The sequence below is a fragment of the Coffea arabica genome, chromosome 10e (assembly GCF_036785885.1).
Source record: "Coffea arabica cultivar ET-39 chromosome 10e, Coffea Arabica ET-39 HiFi, whole genome shotgun sequence".
In the NCBI taxonomy this organism is placed as follows: Eukaryota; Viridiplantae; Streptophyta; class Magnoliopsida; order Gentianales; family Rubiaceae; genus Coffea; species Coffea arabica.
Window position 1 is genome coordinate 47884353 of NC_092328.1, and position 17910 is coordinate 47902262.

A 17910-nucleotide genomic window follows, 5' to 3' on the forward strand; every position below is an offset into this window, starting at 1 on the left:
TCTTTTATTCTACTTAAAAGCATGTTTCCTTCACTTTTCAAGAATGAAGATGTTAGTAGTTTTCATTGTGATACATGTGAAATTGCTAAACATCATAGACTATCATTTCCATTGAGTAATACAAGATCTACTAGACCTTTCTCTTTGATACATACTGATATTTGGGGGCCTTGTAGAATTTCTAGTATTTTTGGAGCAAAATGGTTTGTCACATTCATTGATGATTGTACTAGAACTACTTGGTTATTTCTTATAAAAGAAAAATCAGAAGTAAGCAGTATTTTTTCAATGTTTCATAAAATGATTTGTACACAATTTGGAAGTTTGATTAAAAGAGTAAGATCTGATAATGCAAGAGACTATTTTAATCAAATTCTCTCATTTTTTTTCCAAAAAGAGGGTTTAATACATGAGTCATCTTGTGTAGATACACCCCAACAAAATGGGATTGCTGAACGAAAAAATAGACATTTACTCAATGTGACTCGAGCAATTTTGTTTCAACATAAAGTTCCAAAAACTTTTTGGGGGGAGGCTGTTTTAACTGCTGCACATTTGATAAATAGAGTACGTTCAAAAGTACTAAATAATCAAGTCCCATTGCTGCTCTTTCTATTTTTTACCCTGATTTTAATGTTTCTTGCACATTGTCACCAAAAGTGTTTGGTTGTGTTGCTTTTGTACATGTTCATGCACACCAAAGAGGGAAACTTGATCCAAGAGCTTTAAAATGTATTTTTGTGAGATACTCAAACACAAAGAAATGATATAAGTGTTATCATCCTCCTTCAAAAAAAAATTTTACCTCCATGGATGTCCCATTTGTTGAAAATGAACCTTACTCTCAAAGTAACAATCCTCATCTCCAGGGGGAAAGTTCTTGGGAAGATAAGGAATTTCTCCTTGATTTTCAAAGTCCTACACTAAACTTAAAGTCTTTCAAGCCTGACCATACACCAAATTCTAAAGGAGAACATACTAGCAGTGAACATGAACCTGAACTTGAAGTTGAACATGCCAGTAAAGAAATTGAACCTGATCTTGGAGTTGAGGGAAAATCTGGTTTAAATTCAACTACACCACTCAAGGTCTACTTAAGGAAGAAAGTTCATATTTCTGAACCTGTGCAAATCCAAGAATCTGAACCACAATTAGGTACTGAAAATTCTGTTTCTTTGTGTGTTCAATCTGACTCTGCTCCTTGTGAATTTAATGATTTAGACCTGCCTATTGCTGTTCGAAAAGGAACACGAGAATGCACTAAGCATCCAATCTCAAATTTCGTGTCTTTTCATAGACTCTCTCCACAACATAAAACTTTCCTTACCACCATCAACTCCATTTCAATCCCACAAACACTACAAGAGGCACTTAGAAATAAGAACTGGTTACATGCTATAAAAGAGGAAATGAATGCCCTAGAGAGAAATAAGACTTGGGAAACTATAAACCTGCCCAAAGGAAAGAAAACAGTGGGGTGTAAATGGGTGTTTACTTTGAAATATAGAGCTGATGGTTCATTAGAAAGGCATAAAGTTCGGTTGGTCGCAAAAGGATATACACAGACATATGGGATAGATTACCAAGAGACTTTTGCACCCGTTGCAAAAATGAATACTGTGCGTGTTCTTTTGTCTTTAGCCGCTAACTTTGGTTGATGTTTACAGCAATTTGATGTTAAGAATGCATTCTTACATGGGGATTTAGAAGAAGAGGTGTACATGGAACCCCCACCAGGTTTCAATGAAATGTTTTTTGAAAAGAAAGTGTGCAGGTTAAAGAAAGCTTTATATGGCTTAAAACAATCACCAAGGGCTTGGTTCGGAAGATTTACTAAAGTGATGCTAGCAATGCAATACAAACAAAGTCAAGGAGATCATACTTTGTTCATAAAATATTCAAAAGGAGGTGTTATAGCTCTACTTGTATATGTAGATGACATCATCATCACCAGGAATGATCCAATTGAAAGAGAAACACTCAAAAAGTGCTTAGCAAAGGAGTTTGAAATTAAAGAACTAGGGAGGCTGAAGTATTTTTTAGGCATTGAGGTGGCATATTCAAGCAAAGGCATCTTTGTTTCCCAACAAAAGTATGTCTTAGACTTGCTTAAAGAAACAGGCAATCTTGGATGCAAGGCAGCAATCACACCCATTGAGCCTAACTTGAGATTGAATGAAGAGAAGGATGATAGCACAGTAGATAAGGAAAGATATCAGCGGTTGGTTGGGAAACTGATATACTTGTCCCATACAAGGCCGGACATAGCATTTGCTGTAAGTGTAGTAAGCCAATTTATGCATGATCCAAGAGAGAAACACTTGCAGGCTGTCAATAGAATTCTATCCTACCTCAAAGGGACACCGGGTAGAGGAATTTTGTTCAAGAAAAATGAAGGATTGCTCATAGAGGCATATTCTGATGCTGATTATGCAGGTTCTGTTGTAGATCGTAGATCAATTTCAGGATATTGTACATTTCTTGGTGGGAATCTAGTGACATGGAGAAGTAAGAAGCAATCGGTTGTTGCAAGATCAAGTGCGGAAGTAGAGTTTAGAGCTATGACTCATGAAGTTTGTGAATTGCTATGGCTCAAAATAATACTTGATGATCTTAAAATCAAGTGGGAAGAACCTATGAAACTCTATTGCGACAACAAGTCTGCCATCAACATTGCACACAATCCAGTGCAACATGATCGCACAAAGCACATCGAAATTGATAGACATTTTCTTAAAGAAAAGCTGGACAGTGGCATGATTTGCACTCCATATGTAGCATCAAATAATCAATTGGCAGATGTCTTAACTAAGGGAATGCCAACTTCCAACTTTGAAGATATTACATGCAAGATGGGAATGGAAAATATCTATTCACCATCTTGAGGGGGAGTGTTGAAAATCTAGAATATCTTTTTCTATGTATATCCCATGATTTCTGCTATATCCCAAGATTTCTGCTCTATTTTAGGATAGAATAATTTACTCCTAATGTATTTTAGGATAGAATAAATTAGCTCCTAATTTTTAGAAAATTACAGATTTCATGAAATTGACAAAAGTTAAATTCCATTTGTATAAATGTTGTATAGAGTCTAGAACAAAAGATATGACAGAATAATTCAGCTTTTCTTTTTGTTCAAATACCATAGGCACTCTTATAGCTGTCACAAAAAAAAGAGGAAGAATTGAATGAAACATACAAAATTGAAAATTGTTTCCGCGAATCAATTTCAATTGAGCTGCTTAATTTATTGGATCTAAATATCTACAAGGTGGAGCTGAAATCTGCTTGGGGAAGCGCCTTTGTACAAAGCTGCCTGCCGTGTTTAGCTGGATCAAACTTGAAGTAGTATTATGACATTGGAATGAAATGTGATGAGGAATTAGAGCTGGATTTTGAGACAGCATTACCAGAAGATGAAAGACGGGATATTGAGTCCAATGTTCTTCATGGGAGTTTAAATTTAAGGATCTATAGGAGAGACGATGCAAATATGGAGACTGGACGAGCAAATGGTTCTTGTGAATCACCTGCATCATTGTGTCAAAATGATAAAGCACCTTATGAGGCCGTGAATAGCGATTTTACTATTTTTTATTGTTGTTATTGTCATTGTCTTCTGTTTAGCATCTGCCATCTCTGTTAGAAATATTTACCGTTGTTAATTAATTATATTTGTTTATGCTACCTAATTAGTGGAGTTAGTGAAATAACTAGTGGGATTAGTGGAGTTACTAGTGGAGTAAGTGGAGTTATTGAGATAGTTAGTGGAGTTAGTGGGATAGTTAGTGGAGTTGGTTTAAACTCTATAAATAGAGTAATTTCATGTTATAAGTTGTGTGAGTTTTACAACGAAAGAAATATTTGTCCTTTGCTTCTCTTATTATTTGGCTCAATATTTGTATCAGTGGTACCAGAGCTAGGCTAGTGAGTGAAAACAAAAGTAAGTTGTGAGAATTGTAAATTACGATGGCCACCGACAATTTTGTGCAACCAGCAATTTCTCGTTTTGATGGTCACTATGATCATTGGAGTATGCTAATGGAAAACTTCTTGAGATCCAAGGAGTATTGGCAGGTTGTCGAATCTGGGGTAGCAGGGCCAACAGCCGGATAAATATTGTCAGAGGTGCAGAAAATGGAGTTGGAAGCATTGAAACTAAAAGATCTTAAAACCAAAAATTATCTTTTCAAGCTATTGATCGAGCCATTTTGGAGACAATTCTTGGCAAAGATACCTCCAAACAAATTTGGGATTCCATGAGGAAAAAGTATCAAGGAAATGCAAAGGCGAAGCGGATGCAGCTTCAAGCTCTTCGGACCGAATTTGAGACTTTACGCATGAAGTCAAGCGAATCAGTCACTGATTATTTTGCAAGAACGATGGCAATCGATAACAAGATGAGGATCCATGGAGAAAATTTGAAGGATGTCACCATCGTCGAGAAGATTCTTCGATCAATGACAACAAAATTTAATTTTGTTGTATGCTGTATAGAAGAATCGAAAGATATTGATGCAATTTCAATTGATGAGTTGCAGAGTTCTTTGTTGGTTCATGAGCAAAAAATTAACCAGCAAGAGAAAAAGGAGCAAGCACTAGTGGCTTCAGTAGAAAGTCACTCAATATGGAGAGGAGACAGAGGCAGAGGCAGAGGCAGAGGCAGAGGCAGAGGCAGAGGTAGAGGAAATAATGATCGTGGCAACCAACAACAACAATACCAGCACCAAGAAAATCAATTTCAAGAAAGAAGAAGAGGACGAGGAGGCCATCAATTAACAAATCAAAGGCCAAAGTCAGCAGATAAGTCCAATGTTGAATGCTACATGTGATGACCCCATTTCCCTCAAGGGCGAACCCCAGAGGTTAGCGGACCGCCTGCCTAACTCTCACCAGGACTCACTCACTAACATTAATTTCAGAGACAACATTAACTCTAAAGGAAGAACAAAACTCCCCAATAGATATTACAAGCCATCCAACTTCACAAAAAAAAAAACTTATGTATATGACTAAGTGAAATGAAATGCAAGTAGTTCAATCACTTCTCTAAGTATAAATAGGATTACAATTACTTAAAATAAGAACTATAGTTTTTGAATTCCTTATTCTTTGGATAGCAAATCAATAACGCTAAAACTCTTCAATATAACATCTACATGCTACCAATCATCCGAATATGCAAATCAAAATATAAACCAAAAGATAAGAACTTGTAAACTAATACCATAATACAATGTCGTCCAAATACAAGATTAAGATTTTCTATTACAACTAGCACTAATCTTGTCCTTGTCATCCCCGTACCCTGTTAAGGAAAACAAATGAAGGGATGAGCTAAAAGCTCAATGAGGTTCCAAGAGAATAACAAGCAATTAGGCATTTTAGCATTCACATGATAGCATGATCACATTTTTCATAAAGAACATAACATCCAAACAACTCATTTAACCATGTACAGCCAATAACACATGCATATAAAAGGATACAGTCTGTTCTCGGGAACATGTTCCGTGATAGCTTGTTCAGAATCTGTTGACACTCCGTCAACCATGGAATCATAACAAATCCAGTAGATCACCACTTAACTCCAATCTCCATCCACCAATCAACCCCCTACCGGGCCCGAACTCCAAACATAAACAGTGGTGGTAATACTCGAGTATACCAATTAGTCGAGAAGATAACACTCCACTCGACAAAATAGCAGACCCAGGGTTCGTTATCTAATCGACCAGACCCTTGCCGACTCGACTCGATTAACTAGCCTATGGGGTTTAGGATCCAGACCGTTACTTTCAATTCATGCACATGAATCTCAGTTCACTTGTAAACAATTCACTTATAGTAGTAAAATAAGAATTCAGTCAAGTTAGGTCGAGTGTGATAAAGTACACACTCACCTATGTAATAATAAGTCAATTCAATTAACAAGTCATTTACAAGTCATATTGGTGCAACAAGTAACATGGAACTTGCAGTTGGAACACTCACTAGTTCAAGCAAAACTAGCATCAAAAGTTTCCTCCTGGATTGCCCCCTTGATCAAACAAGCCCTAAGAATAACCAAGTGAACAGAATTCATAATTTAGATTCGACTGTGAGTCGTATACCTCTCCAAGTTAAATGTTTTTTTTCAAAACCCAACATACACAGCCATATTTAGAATGCAAATCAAGGAAAAATTTAAGTATATTCTAGGGTAAAAACTCAAGTAGGGTTTTGAAGCGTATGAGAGCATTTTGGACTCAAGAAACATGAATAGCCAACAAGTTCTTTATTCGCTTCATGGCGGGAAATTTTCCAGCGGCAAACCAATAAAAGAAACAAGGTTTTCTCAAGTCAAGTCAGCGAGGTCGTGTCCGAAAGACTTTCAAACTAAAGACGTTGAAGCTAAAAGGTAGCAAGGTGCAAAACTGCCCTCCAAATCAGAATTTTTTCGCAGCCATGAAACAAGTACAATCATGAGGTTTTCACCTCCCAATCTTCATAGTTTTCACTCAAATTCACGCACAAAAGGCTCCTCCAAAGTTTGGAACAAATTTTGGCCAAAACCAATTACTAAAAGGTTAGAAAAACAACAAAGTAATAGGCTGCACTCTCCATCGACAAACAAGCACAATTTTAGCCAGCAATTTGGAAGATAATCCCAATGAAACCCTTCCATTTCAACCAAAATGCAATACATAAGCAAAGCTTAAAGGTTTACTAAGCATATTAGGCAAGTACATCAGCAAATCAGTCCAAAATCAAGGTAGTAAGCTGCCCCAAAATTTGGACAGCATAACCCCTGTTTTATCCTATATTTCCTCTCCGAATTCAATACAAAATTTCATGGCTAAACCATCCAAATCAAGACCACAAATGATAGGCTATACAAGCTACTAGTTTCAGACCATAAAGCCACCAAAAATAGACAAGTATTCAACTCACATGTCTCCATACCAAGGCTGGCCATCAAGCAAAAGTTCAACTCTACAAGCTGAAATTTCCATAAGCAAACTAATAGAACATGTACAAACTAGAAAAATCACATGACATGGCTAACGTTTATATTAAATATGATATTAACATATTAACACTCATTTTCCTCAACTAAAACTGGAAATTTATCGCTTGGGACATGAAACATGTAAAAGTGAAGTTTTCACCTCTCAAAACCTTTCATTTTCTACTCCAATTCCCTACTCATACAAAGTTAATGTTTAATCACGTGTTTAGGACATTAACAAGTTGATTTCACAACACAAAACCAAGAATGAAGCTAAAAAAAATCACTCTCTCTTTCGGTCAGCCTCAAGGAGAATTCCAGCCATGAAAACAATGAAATAAATGGAGTTTAAACCACTTAAGGTCCATGGTTTTGGTTCATTTCCAACACATACTTGTAGTTTAAAGTCTTCTAGGGTGTTTTGAACAAATTGAGCTTAAAATCATCTTGAAAATTTAGCGATCAAAGCTAAAATTTCAGCAAGCATTCTTTCTTTGGAAAAATCATAACTTAAGTTATAAATGTCGAAAACTCATACAAATTATCTCGTTTAAAACTAGACTTGAAATACTAACAATCTTTAGCAGACGTCTCAAGGAGATTTAGTTCATAAGTTAATCCAAATTGAGTCACAAGTTACCACAGCATCCCAATTTTTACTTGTTCAGGACCAATTTTTCAGTCAACTTTGCTGATTTTTTGGTGCATATATAAAATGAACCACACCTCCAATTTTATACCATTGGAAAGATCTATGAGTCTAGTTTCAAACGCAATTGACGGTACTCAATTTCGATTTTCCTACACTAAGTTATGATCATTTTGGTAAAACTGCCTAGAGGTGACTGTCACCCGAAGTTCAAGCTTTCTTAGACAATTTTTCAGCCAAATCAAAGAACATACAACTATGATTCAACCATATAAACATACCAACTTCTATATACATAGTTGTCATGATACAAAACATGAAATCTTAGCAAAACATCACTCCAAATTCAAAGTACAACTGATATATCCAGCTTTATGCAATCAGTCAGTCCAGGCTCATGAACTTAACAGATTTTCCAGCAAGGTTTCTTCACAAATCAAGTTTTATTTCTCTTGAAGGTAAACAATACAATATGTGCAGGTTCTAGAAAGAGAAATAGGAGATATACACGGTACATTTAAATAAATTGCAGCAAGATTTCTGGGGAGAAAGGGACCAAACTTGCAGCTTCACTCCATTGGTTTCACAGGAGTTATTCAACTTTGTTGCTGCCAATTTTCTCACACGTAAGCCACCAATTTGCTACCAAAATCAGAGACAACATGCTGTATATCATACTAAACAAGAAATACAACACTTATAGCATGAATTCCTAGTGGAAACTCCTAAAAAAATTCACACTAAAAAGCTGTAAATTGAGCTCATGTTTGTTCCTCGGTCAAATCTGGAAATTTCATTTTAGCAACCACCAGCTCACATGGATGCTATATTTACACCAAGCTTCATCTGCCAAAAGGGATTCAAGGATTCCCTAGCAACTTGCAGCAAAACAAGAGCCAAAATCTAGAAAACAAAAGGTCATTCCTAGTTCAATCCAAGCTGGAAAATTTCCAGCAAAAAAAATAAGTCTCTACAACCTGTTTCTACTTCAATCCAACCTCAACCAAACATACATCAAAAGCCCTCTAAAGTATGTGAAAGAAATTGAAGTTCCAAGTCATGTTACCTTGAAAACAAGCTAGAAGTTAACTCCTCTGTTTTGGTCCTTCTACTCGATCAAGCAAGCTGGAAATGGAAGTAAGACACAAGCTTCCTTTCAGTTTTCTCTCTCTCGTTGCTCTTGGCTGAAGTAGAAGCAAAACAAGAAAAATTTCTTTATTTTCTCTCAAGCTTCTCTCGGATGGAAGGTTGGAGCAGAACACAAATCTTTCCTCTCAGCTCTGTCTACTCTCTCTCTCGGCTAAAGTAGGGCAAAATCAGAGACTGGTCTTGTTTGTTTTGTTTTCTTTGTCACGGTAGTTATACTGAAGAAAAGAAACAAGAGGAACTAAATTTGGGTTGGCCCACTTTTGCATGCTACTTGGACTTGGTCAAAAATGGAGGCAATGGAGAAAACTTGTCTCTCTCGGTTGAGAAATTGGAGCAAGACAAGGGAACAAAAAAATCCTGCAGCTTTCCTTGATTTTTTTTTCCTATTCTCTTGCTTAGTCAAACTTTTCGGCCAAGAGAAGAAGATTATGGCTGATATTTCCACTCCATGGTCGGCCAAGAGGTAAGAAAAGGAATGAAATGTCTTGGTCCATTTTGCTTCCAAGGTGAAGACTAAAACTAGTCTTGATCAAAGTCAAAAATCCAATAATTCTAAAAGTAATTAGCCAAGATTAATCCTTCATTTCCACTCAATAGAGTTTGCACAACCAAATAAGTTTGACTACTTCAATTAAACCCTTGCAAATGTTTTCAAAATTATTGGACGGAAACAAGAAGGTATAAAATCATATATAAATCATTTTCCAATTACTAAGAAATATAATTCATTCAAAGTAGAGAATTTCAAAACAAATACGGTTCGAAAACACCTTGCAGCACAATATCCCCTTTTGTACCAATCTCCCTCTAGTTCACAAAATTTATCGCACCTACCTCGCTAGTTGGACGAATTGGTATATCACCCCACGAAAACCAACATGCAATAAATTGAATGAGGCAATAGGAGAAAAATCACGATTCAACCGTTAGATTAACCAATGATTCAAGGCAATTAGATTAGAATACAAATATATAAATATATATATATAATTTTTGAGAATATCAATATAAATATAATTTTCGGGTTCTCACACTACAAATATCATAGGTATGGCCATTATCAGTCCGAATGTCGAACTAATTTGAATAGACAAAATGAAGAAAGGACTAATTTTGCAGAAAAAGAAGAAGAAGTGTCTCTTTTGATGGTGTGCCACATGAGTGAAGAAACTCAACAAAACACATGGTATTTAGACACCGGTTGCAGCAATCACATGTGTGGAGATAAGATGGCATTCTCTGAATTGGACGAGTCATTCCGTAGCACTGTCAAGTTTGGTGACAACTCTACAATTTTTGTTACGGGAAAAGGAGCGGTAATTATCCAAGCTAAAGAAAATTCTTCTACCCACACTATTACTGATGTTCTTTTTGCTCCAGACTTAAAGACAAATTTGCTTAGCGTGGATCAGTTGCTCGAAAAAGGGTACGAGATTTCAATCAAAGATAATGTATGTCAGATTCGAGATGCAAAGTTGGGCTTAATTGCTCAAGTTAAGATGACGGCAAATCGTATGTTCCCACTCTATTTGCAGAACTTGACTCATTCATGTTTCTCGACAAAATCGAAAGATGTGGCATGGTTATGGCATTTTCGTTATGGACATTTGAATTTTGGAGGACTGAAAACTTTGTAATAGAAAAATATGGTAACTGGTTTACCTCAAATCACAACTCCTTCAGAAGTTTGTGAAGAGTGTGTTGTTGGCAAACAACATCGAGATAGCTTTCCAAAAGGAAAATCGTGGAGAGCAAAAAATGTCTTGGAGCTGGTTCACTCTGATCTATGCGGACCCATAAATCCGTCATCTAATGGTGGAAAACGTTATTTTATGACGTTTACTGATGATTATAGTCGAAAAACTTGGGTCTATTTTTTGCAGGAAAAATCTGAAGCATTTTCAGCGTTCAAAAATTTCATGACTCTTGTTGAAAAGGAAACAGACAAATCCATAAAATTTTTTCGCAATGATCGTGGTGGAGAGTATAATTCACAAGAATTTATAAATTTTTGTGAAGAGCATGGAATTCAGAAGCAACTTACAGCAGCTTATACGCCACAGCAGAATGGTGTTGCAGAGAGGAAGAATCGTACAATATTGAATATGGTGAGGAGCATTTTGATAAAAGGTGGTGTTCCAAAAAATTTTTGGCCTGAAGTTGTCAACTAGAGCGTTCATATATTGAACAGAAGTCCCACACTTGCTGTTAAAAATATGACGCCTGAGGAAGCATGGAGCGGACAAAAACCAACAGTGGATCACTTCAAAATTTTTGGATGCATTGCCTATGCTCATGTTCCAGAGCAAAAGAGGACAAAGCTAGATAACAATGGGGAAAAATGCATTTTTCTTGGTGTTAGTGATCAATCCAAAGCCTATAAGCTGTATAATCCTATCACCAAGAAAATTGTCATCAGTCGAGATGTAATTTTTGATGAGGAAAATTTTTTGCCATGAAGCAGCAATATTATTAAACAACAAATACCTGCTGATTTTGATGGAGTTGATGAAGAAAATGGGCAGCAGTTGACAGAACAAATTCCATCAAATGGTCTAGACAATGTATCAAATTCCCAAATAGTAGCAGAAGATGAAGGACGGCCTCAACGTATTAGAAAAAGACCTGCATGGATGATTGATTATGAGGTAACTGGAATTGATCAATCTGAAGACCTACTTACATATTTTGCACTGTTTTCCGATTGTGATCCTACAGTTTTTGAAGAAGCTATCAAAGATTTGAAGTGGCGGAAGGCAATGGATGAAGAAATTGCACCAATCTTCCAGAAGGACAAAAATCCATAGGTGTCAAGTGGGTGTACAAGACGAAATTTAAGGAGAATTGAGAAGTTGACAAGTACAAGGCACGTCTGGTAGCTAAAGGCTATAAACAAGAGTTTGGAGTGGATTATGGAGAAGTCTTTGCTCCAGTCGCAAGACATGACACGATTAGGATGGTGATAGCATTGGCAGCACAAAATTCATGACCTATCTTCCAATTGGATGTGAAATCAGCATTTTTACATGGTGATTTACAGGAACAGGTATTTATTGATCAACCTCCTGGTTATGTGAAGGTTGGAAGTGAACATAAGGTATACAAACTCAAGAAAGCATTATACGGATTAAAACAAGCCCCACGTGCTTGGTATAGTCGTATAGATGCTTATTTTTCTAAGGAGGGATTTAAGAAATGTCCATATGAGCATACACTTTTCATAAAGATTGGAGATGGAGGTAAATTGCTGATTGTTTGCTTATATGTTGATGATCTTATTTTTACTGGGAATGATAGTGCCATGTTTGAGAAATTCAAGAAATCTATGATGGCTGAATTTGATATGTCTGATCTTGAAAAGATGCATTATTTTTTGGGTGTTGACGTGGTGCAATCTGCTGATGGAATTTTTGTCTCTCAAAGAAAATATGTGCAAGAAATTCTGAATAGATTTCAAATATCGAATTGTAATTCTGTTAGTACGCCAGTTGAAGTGGGTTTAAAACTCATCAAAGAACCAGGAGGAAAGAGGGTTGATAGCACCCTTTACAAGCAAATTGTGGGAAGTTTGATGTATTTGACAGCAACTAAGCCTGATATTATGCATGCTGTAAGCCTTATTAGTAGATACATGGAAAGTCCAAGGGAGACACATCTTCTAGCTGCCAAGAGGATTCTTCGATACTTGCAGGGAAACATTGAGTATGGATTATTTTACAAGAATGGTGAAAAATCAGATTTGTTTGGTTTTACTGACAGTGACTATGCAGGCGATTCTGATGATAGAAAGAGTACGTCTGGATATGTGTTCATGATGGGTTCAGCAGCTATTTCATGGTGTTAAAAAAAGCAACCAATTGTTACGTTATCAACAACTGAAGTAGAGTATGTAGCTGCAACCGCCTGTGCCTGTCAAGCAATTTGGTTAAGGAATATTCTTGAAGAGTTGCATTTTCAGCAAGAAAGAGCTACTACAATTTATTGTGACAACAGTTCTGCCATCAAACTCTCTAAAAATCCAGTTCTACATGGAAGAACCAAACACATAGATGTGAGGTTTCATTTTCTAAGGGAGCTCACAAGGGATGGAATAATTGATTTTCTCTACTGCAAAAGTGAAGATCAGATTGCTGATATAATGACCAAGCCATTGAAGTTATCCACGTTTCAGAAATTAAGGAAGCTGCTTGGAGTCTGTGCAGTTAATAAATCATATTAAACTGAATGTTTGATAAACTTTCAGTTTAAGGGAGGAATTGTTAGAAGTATTTACCGTTGTTAATTAATCATATTTGTTTATGCTACCTAATTAGTGGAGTTAGTGGAATAACTAGTGGGATTAGTGGAGTTACTAGTGGAGTAAGTGGAGTAATTGGGATAGTTAGTGGAGTTAGTGGGATAGTTAGTGGAGTTGGTTTAAACTCTATAAATAGAGTAATTTCATGTTATAAGTTGTGTGAGTTTTACAAAGAAAGAAATATTTGTCCTTTGCTTCTCTTATTATTTGCCTCAATATTTGTATCAATCTCCCCCATTTTCCGAGGAAATATGCTTTCCCATGGTATAATAATGTGGATCCTATATCCAGGATATCTCTTTTCTTTATCCGGGCATATTCTACCTCCACAATTTTTGTGCAGAAACTAATATCTTCAATATATGTTCTGTGGACTTCATCATATTTTGTTTGCTTTCTGAATCCCATTGGCAATGTCTTGTGCAGGATTTATCATGGACAAATCTGATAGTAGTCTCCTCTCACAGACATATGCACACATTCTAAATAGATTATATAGGAATCTTCTCACGTTTGGATTCATATTAGAGTCAATAGTTATATCCTTGCTGTCACAAATTTCTGTTATTGACAGAACCTATCCTTGCCTTGTTTTCTCTGTAATTCATTTGTTGTCTTTTCCTTGCAGCCTGAGGCAATCACAGACATGAAGCGAAGATATGTTGGCCACTGTAATGTTGGCACTGATATAAAACAAGCCAGTTTTCTTGGGCAAAGAGGTAATTGCCGAATCTAACTTAGAAGATCTTTGAGCATAACATGTTTAATTAATTTGACTGGAAATAGGAATATTATACATACATGCATATATACATATATAAATATATATATATATATATATATTGAATAAGGCATATGCCTTTTATAAGCTTTAGATTAAATTATTATCTCAATGCACTTTCCTTGGACTTCTTTGATCTTGTGTATATAAATTCTTGTCATGCTAAAACTAGAAATTGTATTTTAAAGAACATAAGATTTCTTTTTTAAAATTATCTTTTCATAGGTGCTGTATACCTTTGATTCATTTTGTTGCTGTTTTGTCAGTCTTATGCATGCAACAATTTTTTTCACACAGATTCTCCTTTCATTGTTTATTGTAATCGATTTGGTATTGGAAGTGGTTTGGTATAAAGTAAAGCAATGGGTGCAATGTTGTTGAAGAGAGTAAAGTGAGGTTTATTTAGTTTGAGGCTCTTGAGTGCATTTGATATGCGCTAGCTGCTACTATCTGATTTTAGATCATGAAATCATGTTGATGCTCAGTACCTTTTGATGAAATTTTTTCTCAGCCTTTTCTTTGCAAATCAGGTGAATATATTGCTAGTGGAAGTGACGACGGCAGATGGTTCATATGGGAGAAGAGAACTGGTAGATTAGTAAAAATGCTACATGGAGATGATGCGGGTAACTATTACTTGTTCAAACTAAATGACAATTGGCAATTGATCTGCTCTATAATGCTTGTCTTTTTCCCGTTAAAATTTATATATATGTAAATTTGATGTATATTTGATCTGAATCTTCTCCTTCGTGGATCTACAGTTGTGAATTGCATCCAGTGTCATCCATTTGATTGTGTTGTGGCTACTAGTGGAATTGACAATACAATAAAGGTTAGAATGAGAAACAACAGGCATATTTGTTTCATGTATCTGTGAGGATTTAATTTGTTTGTCATCTGTTGTGTTGATGCAGATTTGGACACCTAGTGCTTCAGTTCCTTCCAGTGTAGCTGGTGGAGCGGCTGGACCAGAGACTTCAGACGTTCTAGATGCAATGGAAAACAATCAGCGAAGGTTAAGTCAGAGTCGGGAAGCAATCTTGTAAGGCCTCTGTCTCGCTCGCTCTCTTTCTCGCCAAAGAAATGATATAGAAAAGCATGGTCATACAGACATTTGGAAAGATTAGTGGTAGCAGTCTTAGAAGTACACAAACATAAGCCACTAATGATGTTTCTGTCCTAGTCGTCGTGCCTAATATTTCTGCATTGCTGTCTTCTCAAAATAGCCATAATCAAATTGTACTTTATAATTTCTGAGTTCCTGGGAAGACGAAGTTCAAAGGAATCCAAAAAAAATTGAAGAATTGGATCTATGTCCAAGAATTACGCTAAGCAAACAATTTCTCTTTGTTTTGCCGTCCTCATGTCAAATATTCTTGGCTATTTTAATATCGTTCTTTCCACAAGATTTCTGACTGTCTACCTTTGCCTTGGTACTTGGCAGGCCCTTTGAAATCTTGGAAAGATTTCGGATGCATGAATTTGCAGAAGGCAGCTTGCATCCATTCGAGTGCACACAGAGCTAGCAGCATCCTACCTCAAGTGCAAGGGTAACGAGCACTTCCAATAGTTGAAAAGTCCACTCTTGCATTCCTGTAGATACTCTCCCTCGCTCCACTCTTAACTATTACAACAACGGAATACTAGCCAAATTGCACTATTTAATGAAATACAACTCTGCACCAATAGTAACAAATGACGTTCTCTCTGATCCTCATTGATCTCTTTGCATGTGGTCGGATGCTGGATGTAAAATTTTGGAGCATGCAACATTTATCATTCAGGGGGAACAGGGATTGAAGTTATTATGTTGGTCATTGTGGATGCCAATGACCTTTGTGAAGCACTTTGGCTTAAAGTTGTCAAGCATTGTCTCTTCTTCGTTGTGTAGTTTCTTTCCAAATTCTGTTGGCAGCTGATGGCTGTCTCTTTGAGTCTTCATTTTTGACCCTTAACGTTATATATATGTGTATATATACATATATCTGTTGCACTTTGTGCATCACTGCTGTATAGTGTATCCTTATTTTTGGTCCGTGCAAGAGTGAAACTGTGCATGGCAGGCTATACCTTTTGGGGCAATGCTTTATTGGATTCTACAATTCGAGAAAGACAATAATGCTTGCACCTGTGCACGTGAAGTCGAGGGGTCAGCCAACAAACAATAGAGTAAATGTTAGATCGAATTAAGTTTGGCTTGTGCGCTAATAACCATAATTACGTGGTGGTCCTATAATGACACAGCCGTATGATCTGTGTGGCCATCGTACTTCAATTTTAGTGAGGTTTGAAGTCACAAGGAATTCGCGTTGCCAATTAGGAGGAAATGCTTGAGTCTACTATTTCAGTCTTCGTAGAACACTTTTAATTTTAAATTTGCAGCTTCATTGTACTAATCCAATCACTTTGGAGAGGCCATATTGGTGACCTGTAAGTTGTGAGGAGCTCTGCATTTCTCTGGACATAGTTTTCGTTAAGGGACTTTAGAGTAGGAGTACGTGTTTTTAGCTTCGATGTCCGTGCGCGGCTGGTTCTTGTCAGCTGTGAACGGCCTTGAACGGGCGACGGTAGGGGCTGCTGTTTGAAGGTGGACTTGTGGTTGTAATTGGCCGCTTTGTGTTAGGATCCAGTCATGGTGGTTCTTTGCTTATTCTTTGTCCTTTTTAGATCCTGCAGATTCGGTAATTTTCGCTTATTATATATCACTAGGCATTGTGCCCCGCGAGTTTCGCGGGGTGCCCATTATTGACTGTTTAAAAGTAATGTAAGATTTATTTAATAATTAATATTTAGAGTGTTTTATATAATATTAGGGTTGAAATAATAAATAGAGGAACAATATATTGGATTAATATATTTATAAATAGATATAGTAATATTGTTGTGATTTGTATTTAATTTTTTAAGAGTAATAGGATGTAAATATTATTTAAATTAATGGAATGTAAATCATTTTTTAAGAGTTGAGATAAATTAATAATTCGAAATAATTTCGATATGTTTATTTTTATATTGTTAAATATAAGTGGAAGTAGAATAAAGAAAATTTAGGGAATAGATAATTGCTATGTGCAAGAAGCTGTAGTGGACATGTTTACTTATGATTGTTGGATAAAGTCTCTGCTGATGAGCTACGGATGATAATTGTTTTCATTGAGCAGGGTGAACAGGATGACACTTCCTTCATGTAAGAAGTGTTTTTGTGTGAATATTGACCAACATTATGTTATTTCTATTCCTTCTAGCTGAAAGATCCATCGAGTTATAGCATGATAGCAATTGATGACTCATATGTTGTCTGTTTGTATATGCGATGGTATATCACCAATGAGTACCTGAGATAGAAAATAGGGAAAAAATGTAGTTGTATTATGAAATGAGAGTAACAATGTAGTGTATGAATTATATTGATTGGAATGTAATTTGTATGAAACTCACCAAAGATTCAAAATCGTGTGTTAGATAATGGAAGAGTTTGGTATTAGAAAAACTAAAAGAAAAGAAATATAGTGAAGAATATAAATTCATAAATATAATATATACAAATTAAGGATTTTTAACAATTTGAAATTATAAATTTAGAATCATATATTTGTATTTATTGATCGAATAATTGTTTTTTGAATCAATAAATATTGGATTGATTTATTTTTAAGTTTATATATATTAGATACATGTCAAGTACATATGATTTTCATTCATTTGTATTAATATAAAATAGCATAATCAATTTGTATATTTGACTGGATACACATAGAATTTGTATTCATTTGCATATATTAGATGCACGTAGAATTTTTAGCGATTTGCATATTTTTTTCATATTTAATATTTTTGCTAATATATACATTTTGGAGAAAATTAATTAAATTTATATACATTAGATACATGTTAAGTATATATGATTTTCATTGATTTGTATTAATACGAAACATCATAATTGATTTATATATATTGGTTGGATACACATAGAATTTTTATTCATTTGCATATATTAGATGTACCTAGGATTTTTAGGGATTTGCATTTTTTCATAT

At 35.7% G+C, this 17910-nt stretch overlaps 1 protein-coding gene and 1 long non-coding RNA gene across 2 annotated transcripts; one reads left to right on the forward strand and one right to left on the reverse strand.

The window, feature by feature from the left end:
* Positions 1-3367: 3367 nt before the first annotated feature.
* On the forward strand, positions 3368-15776 carry LOC113713011 (protein ALTERED SEED GERMINATION 2-like). Its single transcript, XM_072067209.1, has 6 exons — positions 3368-3571; positions 13718-13808; positions 14401-14496; positions 14635-14705; positions 14788-14915; positions 15318-15776. Exons 1-6 carry the CDS (start codon positions 3368-3370, stop codon positions 15397-15399), a joined length of 672 nt encoding a protein of 223 aa, XP_071923310.1. The 3' UTR covers positions 15400-15776.
* On the reverse strand, positions 5026-9077 carry LOC113713012 (uncharacterized). Its single transcript, XR_011822048.1, has 4 exons — positions 8710-9077; positions 6937-8546; positions 5998-6059; positions 5026-5311 (listed from the first exon to the last, which is right to left on the reverse strand). It is a non-coding gene; the product is annotated as an uncharacterized lncRNA (long non-coding RNA).
* Positions 15777-17910: the final 2134 nt, after the last annotated feature.

Excerpts from the sequence above, each read along its gene's own strand:
- LOC113713011 (XM_072067209.1), top strand. The coding sequence starts at position 3,368 with ATGAAATGTGATGAGGAATTAGAGCTGGATTTTGAGACAGCATTACCA. Across the intron at positions 14,706-14,787 it reads GAATTGACAATACAATAAAG|ATTTGGACACCTAGTGCTTC; the intron begins GTTAGAATGAGA and ends GTGTTGATGCAG. Across the intron at positions 14,916-15,317 it reads CAGAGTCGGGAAGCAATCTT|GCCCTTTGAAATCTTGGAAA; the intron begins GTAAGGCCTCTG and ends GGTACTTGGCAG.